This window comes from Mytilus trossulus, chromosome 10 (genome assembly GCF_036588685.1).
Source record: "Mytilus trossulus isolate FHL-02 chromosome 10, PNRI_Mtr1.1.1.hap1, whole genome shotgun sequence".
NCBI lineage: Eukaryota > Metazoa > Mollusca > Bivalvia > Mytilida > Mytilidae > Mytilus > Mytilus trossulus.
Window position 1 is genome coordinate 36,749,496 of NC_086382.1, and position 13,568 is coordinate 36,763,063.

The 13,568-nt window shown below is 30.9% G+C and overlaps 1 protein-coding gene across 1 annotated transcript in view; it reads left to right on the top strand.

Annotated features, from left to right (window-relative positions):
- LOC134687290 (mitogen-activated protein kinase kinase kinase 5-like) overlaps positions 1 to 13,568 on the top strand; it is a 90,786-nt gene that overhangs the window by 41,175 nt on the left and 36,043 nt on the right. Inside the window, exons 9-22 of the mRNA XM_063547445.1 lie at positions 895 to 1,007; positions 1,483 to 1,642; positions 2,011 to 2,089; positions 2,501 to 2,569; positions 3,216 to 3,287; positions 3,903 to 3,991; positions 4,619 to 4,714; positions 5,644 to 5,728; positions 6,641 to 6,774; positions 7,114 to 7,241; positions 7,963 to 8,066; positions 10,371 to 10,509; positions 11,248 to 11,309; positions 12,384 to 12,449. Of these exons, the coding sequence (XP_063403515.1) occupies positions 895 to 1,007; positions 1,483 to 1,642; positions 2,011 to 2,089; positions 2,501 to 2,569; positions 3,216 to 3,287; positions 3,903 to 3,991; positions 4,619 to 4,714; positions 5,644 to 5,728; positions 6,641 to 6,774; positions 7,114 to 7,241; positions 7,963 to 8,066; positions 10,371 to 10,509; positions 11,248 to 11,309; positions 12,384 to 12,449 (1,396 nt within the window). The remainder of the gene's footprint in view (positions 1 to 894; positions 1,008 to 1,482; positions 1,643 to 2,010; positions 2,090 to 2,500; positions 2,570 to 3,215; positions 3,288 to 3,902; positions 3,992 to 4,618; positions 4,715 to 5,643; positions 5,729 to 6,640; positions 6,775 to 7,113; positions 7,242 to 7,962; positions 8,067 to 10,370; positions 10,510 to 11,247; positions 11,310 to 12,383; positions 12,450 to 13,568) is intronic.

The following is a 13,568-nucleotide window of genomic DNA, read 5'->3' on the forward strand; positions in this document are numbered from 1 at the left end:
AATGAAAGCTAAAACAAAATGCATATATAAAAATTCTTACCTTGTATGTATTTGTTTGTGCAAAATATTTCCAATTAATCCCTACAGAAATAATAATATAAGTAACAATTCCATCCGAGGCGGGAACATGTCGACTGCATTTTTTAAAACGTTTGTCTGATTTCTTTTTAGGAGATTATAAAATAATTTTTACACCAAACTCGGTAAAACCCGAATTTCCGGAACCATTGTTTTACATTATCCGGAAATTCAGGTTGGTCAAAATGTACCGAGTTTGGTTCAAAAATATATTTTATACACCTTTAATGAAGCATCTTGAGGAGAAATCAGCTAAACGTTTTTATAAAGCAGTATTAAAGTCCAACTGAATATATGAGTTTGGCGTTATGACGTTGATGTAAGGCGTCAAAGAAAAAAATTATAATAGCCTTTCAAGACGTCATAATTATTTGGACTATATTTTGGGTAGTTTTGGTAGTCTAAAAGATGTGCCTCCCATGTCCTCCAAATATTTTTAAAAAAAATGGGGTTTTCCATTAAAATGTATATGGGAGGGTAGGAAGGGAAGTTAAATTATAGAATGTGGGTCATGGGTCTTTTTTTCAGTATGCCTCTATTACTATTATGCAAAATTATCTAATAATGGTTCTTGGTTGTAGGGATATATTGAAAGTCAATTCCTACCCTCCCACATACATTTTAATGGAATAGCCCTAAGGTAACTTAAAAAAACGATGAATAAAGCCAGTTTCAACAATTTTGGTTTCAAAGGCCGTTACTTTTCAAAACATCTTTTCATAAAATTTAAGTTGTATTTACAATATGCAAGGAAATTTGTTAAGACTTAAATTTATTGGTCATACCTCTATGATAATTTGTGTATTTTTTTTATAGGTATAGAAAAGGATTTGAGAGACAGCCCCATGAGTATGCAGGGATCAACTTAGCTACTTTGTTAGTTATATCAGGGAAAGACTTTTCCACATGTCAGGAACTTCAAAGAATAGGTTTGTTACATGTACTTGTATCATTAACACCTTTATATTACAATGAATGTCATATTTAAATTACAATTTATAGGCAGACACATTTATATGATTAAATTTACAGATTATTGATGGACCAAAATTAAAATGTTTTCGTCATACAGAAAATCAACAGATATTTTGTTAAGTAAATTCAACCCATTCAATATATAAAAAACTTAATAAATTAAATTAGTAGTTTTCAGAAGATGAAAATCTGTGTTTCACTGGAAAAAATTACAACTCTTAAATAATTCAAAACAATAGTTCATCTTTATTAAAAAGTTTAGGTTTGATATTAAATAATTTGATTGGTAAGAAAGGAAGCTTGTCATCATTAACAGATTACTGGGACTAGACTACCTTCTAAGAATCTATGGCTAACTTTGCAATGCATTCTGGATAGAGATCATTTAATATTCATCAAAATAATAATTCATTTTGATTTAAATTTCAGGTTTGATATTGAATAATTTGATTGGTAAGAAAGGAAGCTTGCCATCATTAACAGATTACTGGGACGTGGCGACCTTCTTTGAAATCTCTGTGTTAGCTCAGGATTTTGGTAAAGCTGTTCAAGCTGCAGAGTGTATGTTCAGTTTAGAACCTCCTTACTGGTAAGTGTTAGTAATAAGGATCAATTAGTCTCAGAAGTTCTTTTCCCGCCATTTACACCACTTGTAGCTTATGTTCAAATCAAAGAAAAGGATTCTTGATAGGTTCGTTTAGGCTGCTCTGAGGTCGGCATGATACTGCTTTACCTCTGGCCATCCGGGTCTCAGTGTGTATGTCCAGTTATTAATGAAATTTTCAACTCATTTTTTAATTCGGCTAAATCTTTTTAAAATATGTTACTGTAATGATAAGATTTGTACAAAATGATGTTGAACTATGTAATAAAAAAATTTATGTATTATATTTGTTCTGCAATTTGTAATTCTGGTTGAGATAGCCTTTGTAAAGATGTCTATATATTATTATACAGGTACTTGAAGTCTACAGTAGGTAATATAACCCTGATCAACAGATTTAGGAAGACATCAAGTCAGATGGGGGATTATCAGGTTTGTTTGAATAATTAATGCATATATTAATTGGCTTCAGGTAATGAAACCAGTGCCCTGATGAATAAAATTAAGAACTTGCTTTGTTAAAATCTTTTTAAATTTAAACAGAAGATTTTTCTATTCAATCCCAAGATTATTTGTTTTTGTTTCAACAACTTTTTTCAGACAAAACGTTCAAATTTTATAAAACTTAAATTTTTTCACTGAAAGTTATCTTTGTATAGAAGATAAAATATTTTGACAGGAATTAAAAAACAAAGATATTATTTTTTATAAATTACCAGCAATATTTAAATAAAAGGAAATATTCTTTATCAGTTGTTGACTGGATACTAAATACACATAAAGATACAATTCAAATGAGCATGTTGATGTTTAATTGAAATTTTATTTCCTTGTACATTTCAGTTATTCTGTTTTTGGATGGATTTCTTTGTGGAAGCAACAAAAACAGAGACATCCGCTACAACATTCCCAGTAAGTTTTATACCAGTTCATCAAATTTGAAAAATTTCCACTAAAGGAAAATTCAAGAATGAGATATTGAAAAAAACTATCTCGTAAACATGTAATACTATGATATGAACCCTGATTTGTATAAGACTGATGGATTTGTTTTAGACTGACACGTTAGGCCAGATTTTAACATGCTAATTCACAAGCTTGCAGTCTGCAGGAAGACATGTGATTCTATCTAGAAAAATTATTATGATTGAATACTGCATGCTTACTCAACATTGGAGCAATGACAGAAACTAAATTTTGAGCTAATTTTCTAATGCATGTAGATTGTGACTTTGGTTGACTTGCTTGCTTTGTTAGTATAAATGTTTACATTTTATTTAGATTTGATTGGACATAATTAATAAATCAAATTCTACGTATATACAAACAAAGCAAGAAAAACAACCGAAGTCTTAATTTATATGCTTATGCCATAAGAAATTAGCTCAAGAAGTACTGAAATCTTAGTCTTGTGCTTAATCCAGTATGGCAATGTAAAATTGAGCATAGCTTAATCTTTAACACATCTTATAGATGGATAAGTAAAAATTATATGGAGCAATAGCAGACTACATGACACTGAATAACTGCTTAATATATATTTTTTTAATTATTACAGGTCCTGGTTTTAGAACCCACAAAGAATTTTATGCCTAGTTATGTACAGATTAATTGTGATGGCGAAAATAAGGTAAGATTTCATGGTAAGGCCTGCGGTAAATGATTTTTCTTTTTCAAGTTGTTGCCCTTATTTAGTGATTTTCCTGAACTTACAGTTTTGTTTAGCAACAAAGAAACGTAGGTACAATTAAGACCTGCTTTTGATTTCCCTTGATCACACTTGAAAAGCAGAATTTTTTATAATTTAAGGACTTTACTAAAAAAATATATTAAATAGAAGAAAATAGATACCAAAATGGCATATGATTTTGCCAGGTGAGTAATTCTGGCTCTTAAATCTTTATTGTTGTCGTAATATTGTTCTTGAAATTTAACTTTCTTTACTTAATGGCTCAAAAATATCACATTTCATGATAGATATTTTTCACCAGGACCCATCTGAAACAAGTTAACAACATTTAGCAGATAACTATGTTACTGTGAATTGATTTATATTGTTGATACCAATTTTATTGTAATCGGAGTACATTGTTTTTTGTTTGTATCCATTTTTGTTGTTTTGCCAAAGTATCCATTCAAGCCTATATAAAATGTGTACACCATTGTAAATCAAAATTCTAAATGCTAACAAATCCACAAAAAAAGGTGTGCCACAAACAATAGAAAAGTATGCATTCTTTTGCAGGAAGTAAGGCTATGGAATGTAGCTCAAAGTACAGAAACTAAACAACAGTCTCAATGGACATTCCAAGCTACCAGTATTAAAGGAGTCAGGTATAAAATTCCTTAGTTAAATTCATTATCGTAAAATAGCCTTTAAGGTGGTACCCAACACTTTCACTAAAATTAATTTGGCTCGTTTAATTTTCATAAAATTTTGACAATGTATTTACTTTGACCCTTTAACAAAAATATAAAAATTTCAAAAATTTTGAACCAACAGTTTTGTCAGAAAAATTACACTGGTTATATAGCAGTTTGACAAACACCAATTTTGATCAGGGAGAAGCTCAATATTCCCGTAACAACACAATGTCATTAAAACTGATTAAGCTGATTTTACAGAGTTATCTCCATGTAGTGTTAGGTACCACCTTAATCTACAATCTAAAGTGACAGACATTGATTGAATAATTTTTTACTACAGATCCTAAAAATGAATGATTTCATCTTGAATCTTTATCCATTTTGGTATATTAGAAGCATTTTCATGAAAACTTCAGCAAGGGCATTCCAAGCCATAAGTTAGAAAATAATAAAAGTTGGAAAATATCATGAATATTTTTGTGCTGTTGGATTGCTGTCTCAATTAAATCATATTTTTTATTTATTAAAAATTTTATCAGCTAGTGAAGAGAATGAAAACTATTGTATTTATTTTTTTCATTTTTCTATTTCCAGTTTATATAAAAGAGATTGTCGAGCAGTATTTATATATGTCATGGAAAATTCAGATGATTTTCACATATTCTTTTCATCAGAATCTCAGAGATTAAGGTGGGTAGCATGAATCTAAAAGAAAAACTACCTAATGAAGATGTTAAGTTGATTAGTAGTTGTAAAGATCATGAGCAAAAAATTGTAAGCACTATTTTAGTACATGTGCTTTTTTAAATGCAAATATATGTATAGTGTTAAAAAAGTACTTCCACTTTTGTTCAAGGTTACCATAAGCATAAGACATTTGGACATGTTGGTAAATTATATAAAGAAGACCATATGCAGGATTACGATATGCTTCAGATGGTTCCAGATTTAAAAAAGGCTTTGGGGAATGGAAGGCACTCAAATTAATAAACGTATTTCACAATCATGTATGAAATTATCCCTTGCAAAATTATTTTTTTTAAATTATTAGCATTGATGTGAAGAATTATCTGTGTGATTCATGAATTAAAGCGCCGCAAGAATGGTATATGTATTCAAACACAAAAATATTCACATTACAGAAGATTCCTGTATTTACTGTTTGGAGGCATGGTGTTCTAAGTACTGTAAATTCAGAAATTATAGTGGCATTTATTATTGCGATTTTGTCATTTAAGATTTAAATGCGATTTTAATTTTTACGATTTTGAGAAAAAATCCTGTTTTAATTCATATAAAATATTTCAAATTGCGAGTTTTAATTATTGCGTTTACAACTCTGTCGCATTATTCGCAATAATAAAAACCTCGCAATAATTTCTGAATTGACAGTAGTTCTTCTACTGTATCACTCTCCTGCTAACATTGAGGTTACAAGTTCAAGCCCTGCATGTGGCTGGTGCATTTGACTCCAATTTTGATTGACTAGGATTGCCAGTTTTCCTGCCAAAGCTTGTAGTTCTTTCTTTCATCAATAAAACTGGCTTTCATAGAAAAACCAATAGGGCTGTAAGTGACATTAAACGTCAAAAATGCAATAAATTTATTTATTTTTTCAGTTTCTATACCATGGTATCAGACATGATATCAGACCAGGCCAATGCTCAGATCTTTACAAGTATGGACGAAGAAGAAGTTGCTGATGTGAGTACCACAAAGTTTTCCTCCAGTTATAATTTTTAACCATGTTTTCCAATTATGGTGGTACCTAACACTACAGGGAGATAACTCTGTTAAATCAGCTAAACTTTTTAATTCTGTTGTGTTTTTAGGGAATATTAAGCTTCTCAACGATCAAATTAAGTGTTTGTCAAACTGCTATATAACCAGTGTAATTTTTCTGATAAAACAGGTGGTTAAAATTTTCTGTTTTTTTTATATTTTTGTCAAAGGGTCAAAGTAAATACTTTGTCAAAATTTTATGAAAATTAAACAAGCCAAATTAATTCTAGTGAAGGTGTTGGGTACCACCTTAAGGAAAAATCTAGTTACTGAAATGTTGAAAGTGCAGCTGGTATGGAGCAAGCAGGCAGCTGTCAACAGTTTCTCTTCAATTACTTATAAACTATTCAACTTATGCTTTTTAGATTTTAATATGTTGTTACTGATGACAAAATGGGGTGTTACAAAAGGGAGATCAAGTTCATTATTTACAAATTTCACTTCTGCTATTGAAGAGTTATTGTCCTTGATAGATAAGAAAATTCAAAATTTTGTAATCAAGTTAACATTTTATGAAATATTTATACTTACCAGTCAGAAACATACTTTTGGATTATCTTTCTTTACTACTTTCATAACTCGCAAACACACAGATGATCTTGATTCAAACATTAACTAACCCAGTTCGTCTGTGTGAAACATGCTTCAGTTTATCTTTCGGTGTGTACAAAACAGTGTGTACAAAACACGTTCAGTTCGCCTTTGGTCAGTAAATAATTGAAATAGAATTGTATTTATACTTAGGAAATGTTCAACCATTGCTAGGAAAAGAGCACTTTTTGTGTGAGAGGCACACAATGTAAAGTCAAGTTTGACTTTATTTTTATTTTTTAGTTTGAATATGACTTAGATGATAAAAATAACCGAGTAGTCCTTGGAAGAGGTACCTATGGTATTGTGTACGCAGCCAGAGACAAGAAAACACAAGTCAGAATAGCCATCAAAGAAGTTCCAGAAAAACGTTCACAGTAAGAACACTCTTAATTGGGATAGTTGTTCTGTAGGTTTTGTCAGATTTATGTAAACACAATTTTACTGTTACAGTATTACTGTTTTTGAATCACCAGGTGCTTTGATTATGTGTTTTGGCACTACCTACTTTTATTTGTTTTGGCCTAATACTGTTAATTCAGAAAGAGTTATGTGCATTTATTATTGTGATTTTTAAAGATTGACCTAAATATGAGGGTTTAATTATTGTGATTTTAAGTAAAGCCATTTTTCAGCTTTTTATGAATCTTTTGAATCTTTTGATATTTTTAAATTTTTCAAATAAAACTATTTGAATGGAATTTGTTGTCTTTCAGGGAAGTTCAGCCATTACATGAAGAAATAAAGCTACAGAGTAAATTGACCCATAAAAACATTGTCAAATATCTAGGATCTACCAGTGAGGATGGAGTGTTCAAAATATTTATGGAACAAGTTCCTGGAGGTAGTTACAAATATTTTTTTTTATGTGTAACTATTTTTATTCCCTAATCAGTCTTGTGATAGCAGTGATGCTGGCCTTGAGTCAGAGAATTCTTTTTTCTATCGACAGTTTTGTCAAGCCAACAGCTTTAAAACTCGTATTTGCTACTTCTGTGTTAAGTATTAGCATTAAGGAGAGTAAAGAAATGGCTGTCTCATATTCAGAATACTTTGACCCCTTAGGGTGACATGTCTTCCGGTGGACTGTACCTTGTGAACGAGGACATTAAAAATCCAATTGAACATGTTGCTTTTTTATAAAGCAAGGCTTATATTCATAAATTCTAATCTTAGTATCTATTATGAGGGGGGATAGGACCTTTATCGGGACTCCGGGATCAGCGTTTTTTTATCCCAGGATTTCGGGATTGACCCTTTCAGGATCTGGGAATTCTTTTTTTTCGAATTTTGGGACCTTTTAAAGCCCGGGATTTCGGGATTTCGTGTTTTTAAGTCCGGGATTTAGGGATCAGGACCCCTCCTATCCCCCCTCTATTATGAGTTTATTATATCGCATTAACATAACATATTCTTATCCTGACTCTGTATTGTCACTGTAGGCAAAAACAAATCATTATTATGAGTGTTCACACATTAAACTTGCTTGTAAGCTGAAGCAATAACGCTAATAATATTTAACTAAATGATTTTCTTTTTATTTCTATTTATATTTTCCTCTACAGGAAGTTTATCACAGTTATTACATAGTAAATGGGGTCCACTGAAGGATAACGAATCAACAATAGCCTACTACACAAAACAGATACTAGATGGTCTGAAGTACTTGGTATGTCGGATTCATTTGTAAAGGGATTTCACTTACTATGGATCAACTTAAGGTGGTACCTAACACTACAGGGAGATAACTCTGTAAAATCAGCAAAACGTTTTAATTACGTTGTGTTGTTAAGGGAATATTAAGCTTTTCAATGATCAAAACAAGTGTTTGTCAAACTGCTATATAACCAGTGTAATTTTTCTGATAAAACAGTTGGTTCAAATTTTTTGAAATTTTTGTACTTTTGTCAAAGGGTCAAAGTAAATACTTAGTCAAAATTTTAAGAAAATTAAACGAGCCAAATTAATTTTAAGTTTATAGAAGTATAAATTGCTTATAGGCTTGCAATTGTATACAAACTTTTGCAAAACCACAAAATCACATTATTCATGAAAATACCACAAGGAATATTCTATCTATACCAAGTTAGTTTTCACAACTTATTTTTATATAAAAAGATGTTTTGTTTTAGATAAACCAAACCAATGATTTACATGTGAAAAAAACATTTTAAAGTCAAAACATAAATATGTTCTGTAATAAATAAAACCAGAAAATCTTTGCCTGTGGATTACTGATTGTCGCAGGAAAAATAGGAGTCCTATGAATCACCAACCTGGGTGAATATAAGTCACTAGAACCAAAAAGACTTAAGGCATGGTATAAATAGTGGGACATTTTCTGCAGTAAATGAGTCGTCCAATTATAATACTTTATTATGAATCTGCAAATATACAAATTGTAAACCAAGTTTACAATGTTTTCCAATAAATACAAACAATATGTATAACTGAAATATTCGCATGCAACAGAGCATTATTCTGACATTTACTAATATACCAAAATGTGGCTTTCAATCCAAATTGAATTATATATTTGAAATGCTAAAATAACTTTACTTTAATTGAAACTTTTAAACATGGCTAAAAGAATAAATAAAGTAACAAGTACCTGCAGTGGTGACTCTCGTCTTCCACCCTTCCTGTATGTTATATTGACCAGTGACTAACTTGAAAAGTGCTTATATTAGTATATATATATATAGGTTGAGATCTCACAAACATGTTTAACCCCGCCGCATTTTTGCGCCTGTCCCAAGTCAGGAGCCTCTGGCCTTTGTTAGTCTTGTATTATTTAAATTTTAGTTTCTTGTGTACAATTTGGAAATTAGTATGGCGTTCATTATCACTGAACTAGTATATATTTGTTTAGGGGCCAGCTGAAGGACGCCTCCGGGTGCGGGAATTTCTCGCTACATTGAAGACCTGTTGGTGACCTTCTGCTGTTGTGTTTTTTTATTTTGGTCGGGTTGTTGTCTCTTTGACACATTCCCCATTTCCATTCTCAATTTTATGTATATGGTTAGTATTACCGCACTTTGAGTTCATGCACAACTCTTGCCATTTGAATATAAATATATATCATTTAAATGATAATAAAGAATTGCATTAACTTTCTATCATACTAATCTAAATATTCAGTATACAAAGCCAAACATAGCGTACAAAGCTATAGTTTGTTTCAAAATATGCAGTGCAAAACTATTAGTCGTCAATCATCAAGAAACATGAATATAAAATGTGAATATGATATGAATGTGAAACACAACACTGAAAACACAAATAACAGAATATGTTTACAGCCGATTTCAATGAGTATGTAGCTAAAGGTACATGTAATATCTTTGGTTAGTTTGCTTGCTAGCTGAACTGTGAAGTCATTGTTAGGTTATGTATACTACTTTCCTTTTGAAATAGCCTAGTCCTACAAACAGATAGATTGGTTATCTGTCGGACTATTCTACTCTTAAAGGAGGGTAGTTTACCTAACATAACAATGACTTCACGGTTCAGCTAGCAAGCAAGCTAACAAAAGATATTGCCTTTAGCTTCATCTCATTGAAATCCGCTGTAATAAATGGAACAAAATGGAAACATATATCCAGTGACATGATGCTTGCACAAATTAAAGGTAACTGGTCTCCAAATGAGGTATCATTTTAACACCTTCTTTAAATTCTCATTAAAATTCACCTTGCAACTTTATCAAAATTGTGATATCTGTACTAAATATAAAAAAAAGATGATGTGGTATGATTGCCAGTGAGATAACTCTCCACAAGAGACCAAAATGACACAGATATTATCAACTATAGGTCACTGTACAGCCTTCAACAATGAGCAAAGCCCATACCGCATAGTCAGCTATAAAAGGCCCTGAAATGACAATGTAAAACAATTCAAATCAGACAACTAACGGCCTTATTTATATAAAAAATGAAAGTTTGTATGTTTCATATTTGGTCTTTTCTAGCATGATAATAAGATTGTTCATCGAGACATCAAGGGAGATAATGTGCTCGTCAATACATACAGTGGTGTACTGAAGATCTCAGACTTTGGAACCTCAAAACGTTTGTCTGGTATAAATCCATGTGCTGATACATTTGCAGGTAAGCTTAAAAACTATCAGTTCTTACAGTGAACTACTGTTATAATTTTGAATCAAACAAAAATTGAATTTTATAACAGTTTGTTGTCTGATAACTTCTTTAGAATTTGTTTTCAACTTTTAAGCATTGGTATCAGTAATTTTTATAAGGGAATTATAGATTTCGTTTTTCCAAAAGAAAAGTTGTACATCATTGAAAGAAATAGAAATTTTTACAGCTTTGAGGATTGCAAAATATTTACATTTAATGAAAATCATTAAATAGATAGAACAGCCCTTAAGGATGTTCGCTTGTCATGTTTTGGAATTTTTGTTAGATTTTCAGAATCCTCTGGTTTTATCCATTTGAATGCCTTAAAAAAAATTGCCCATTGACCCCCATTTTTCTATTTATATATCTTTTACATGTATAATGATAAGCCATCTATAAAAGTCTTATAAAATTTTAATTATTTTTTAATACTTTTTGAGAACTTAAACTTGTCAATGATAAAGCTATGAAAAGTCAAGAGAGAACATTATCTAGCCTAAATTTCAATGGCTAACATCTTGAAAACAGGCACATTGACATATATATATTTTTTTTGTTCTTCTGATTCCTTTATTAATCACCTATCAATAAATACTAGTTTTATGAAAAGCTAATTATCCTGAAACTGAGTAGCGAACTCCCTTAAATATACCATATAGAACATGGCCATCTGTTGACAAAAACGTGAAAATATGATATTTATTACAGGAACTATACAGTACATGGCTCCAGAAGTTATAGATAAAGGTGCTAGAGGATATGGTCCTTCAGTATGTATTAATCATTTATAAAATGTATATTGATTATATAATGCCCATTTCCATTTTGGCATAGTAAGAAAATTTGATGTCATGTTAGAGTTTTGACTAATGAACAACTGAGATCAAACAACCACAGGTTGATTAAATAAAAATAATCAACATGTCAGGAAAAGGATATGTTGCGTAAGAAATGGTTGTTTCCCTTTACAAAGATGAAATGAATTAATGTTATATTGAATCAATTTTGAATATCTATAAAATCTAATTGAATATATACTGTGGATTCATTTATTTTCATGAGTACCAATTTGGATTGATTGCGGAAACCTTGCATTTTCATGGATATGCGATTCCATGGTTCTGCTAAAGTCTTGATACATCTTTCTAGATATTTGTATTTCGTTGAACATTCAATTCAATATTTTATTGGAAAGAGCACAATAGAGGCGTGATCCAAATACAGACAATTATAATATTAAAACAACATATAAATGAAATAAAGATGCATGTAACAAGTCATAAGCCAATTCTATGGATACCATAAACCTATACATCAGTATTATTCTAGATTTTCATAAATTTACTTAAAACACACAATATAAGATATAAATATATATATATGTATATGCACGAACTACTGTAAAGATTATTATCTGATGAAAAGGTATGGTGGTCTCTCAAATCAAGAGCTTCTTCAATATACATACAAATAGATTTTAATTCTTTTTCAGACATAGGATTTAACATTTTGGTAAAATTTTCATCCAAATTATTTGAATTAATATCATTAATTTTATATTTAGATCTAATTTTGTTATATTGCGGACATTCAATCAAGAAATGTATCTCATTTTCAATTTTTCTTGTTCAAAATTTACAAAATCTCTCATTAGAAGGTATTTTTGGTTGAACATATAAATTTGTGGTTCTCACTTATACCCACAAAACCCACAAAAATTGGTATCAAAAGAATAATAAGGAATACACACAGTATAACATTTGAACACCATCACACTGCCTTAATTTGCATTATGTATTTTGAATAAAAGAATGAAAATAATATAATATGATTATTCATTAAAGGCTGATATCTGGTCACTTGGCTGTACAGTAATTGAGATGGCAACGGGTAAAATTCCATTTATTGAGGTAGGTTATTGTTGACAAATGACTAGCACAAGGATTCCATCAAATGTTTTAAGATTTGCCAATTTAAGAAAAGGTACTATTAAATGAAATAGTACAATTCATTTAATTTTACTTTTTATGCCTGTCTGTCTGTCTCATGCTTAGGGTTAAAGTTTTAGGTCAAGGTAGTTTTTGATCAACTTGAAACTTAGTACACATGTTTCCTATGATATGATCTCTCTAATTTTAATGTCAAAATTAGAGTTTTGACACCAATTTCACGGTCCACTGAACATAGAAAATGATAGTGCTAGTGGGGCATCAGTGTACTATGGACACATGCTTGTTATACATGTATATGGGATGAAGATAACTCTTCATTGGCTTTCTTGTATTTATTTAAGAGTTATAGAAGTTGAAGTGAACTTTGAAAAACACTCCTTTATACATCATTTATGCAGATTCAAGAAATGTGACAATTTTTGTCTTGCCTTGACGGAGTCGAAAAGCGAGACATAGATATGCTGTTTCCAGCGTAGGCGGCTACGGCGTCAACAATGTTTTAGTTTGTGATTAGGTCTAGTTTATGGTGAACGACAAGTGGTAGGTCAATCATATTTGGTATGCAGTTGTATAAGCATTGGCACATCTCATTTCCATGGAGGTTATTTGGCCCTGCCCCCTCAGTCATGGTCTATTGACTTCGAAACTTTTGCTTATTTATCATGTATAAGTTTGTGATTAGGTCAGTTCAAGGGTAACCATTAGTGGAAGGCCAATGTTAATTGGTATTCAGTTGTATACGCTTTGGCACATCTCATTTCCATGGACAATATTTGGCCTTGCACCTCAGTCATGGTCAAATGACTGAAACTTATCTTAGTTTACATGTATTAGTTTGTGATTAAATCAGTTTAAGATGAACTGCTTATGTTAAGTCAATGATATTTGGTATGCAAATTTATTGGCATTTGCAAGTATTGTTTCCATGGAGATTATATAGCCCCACCCCCTCTTCATGGTTCACTGACTTTGAAGCTTTTACATAGTTTACAAGTTAATGTTTGTATTTAGATTTTGGAACGACTTATAATAAGTCAATGGTATTTGGTATGCAATTGTTTTAGCAGCGGCACATTT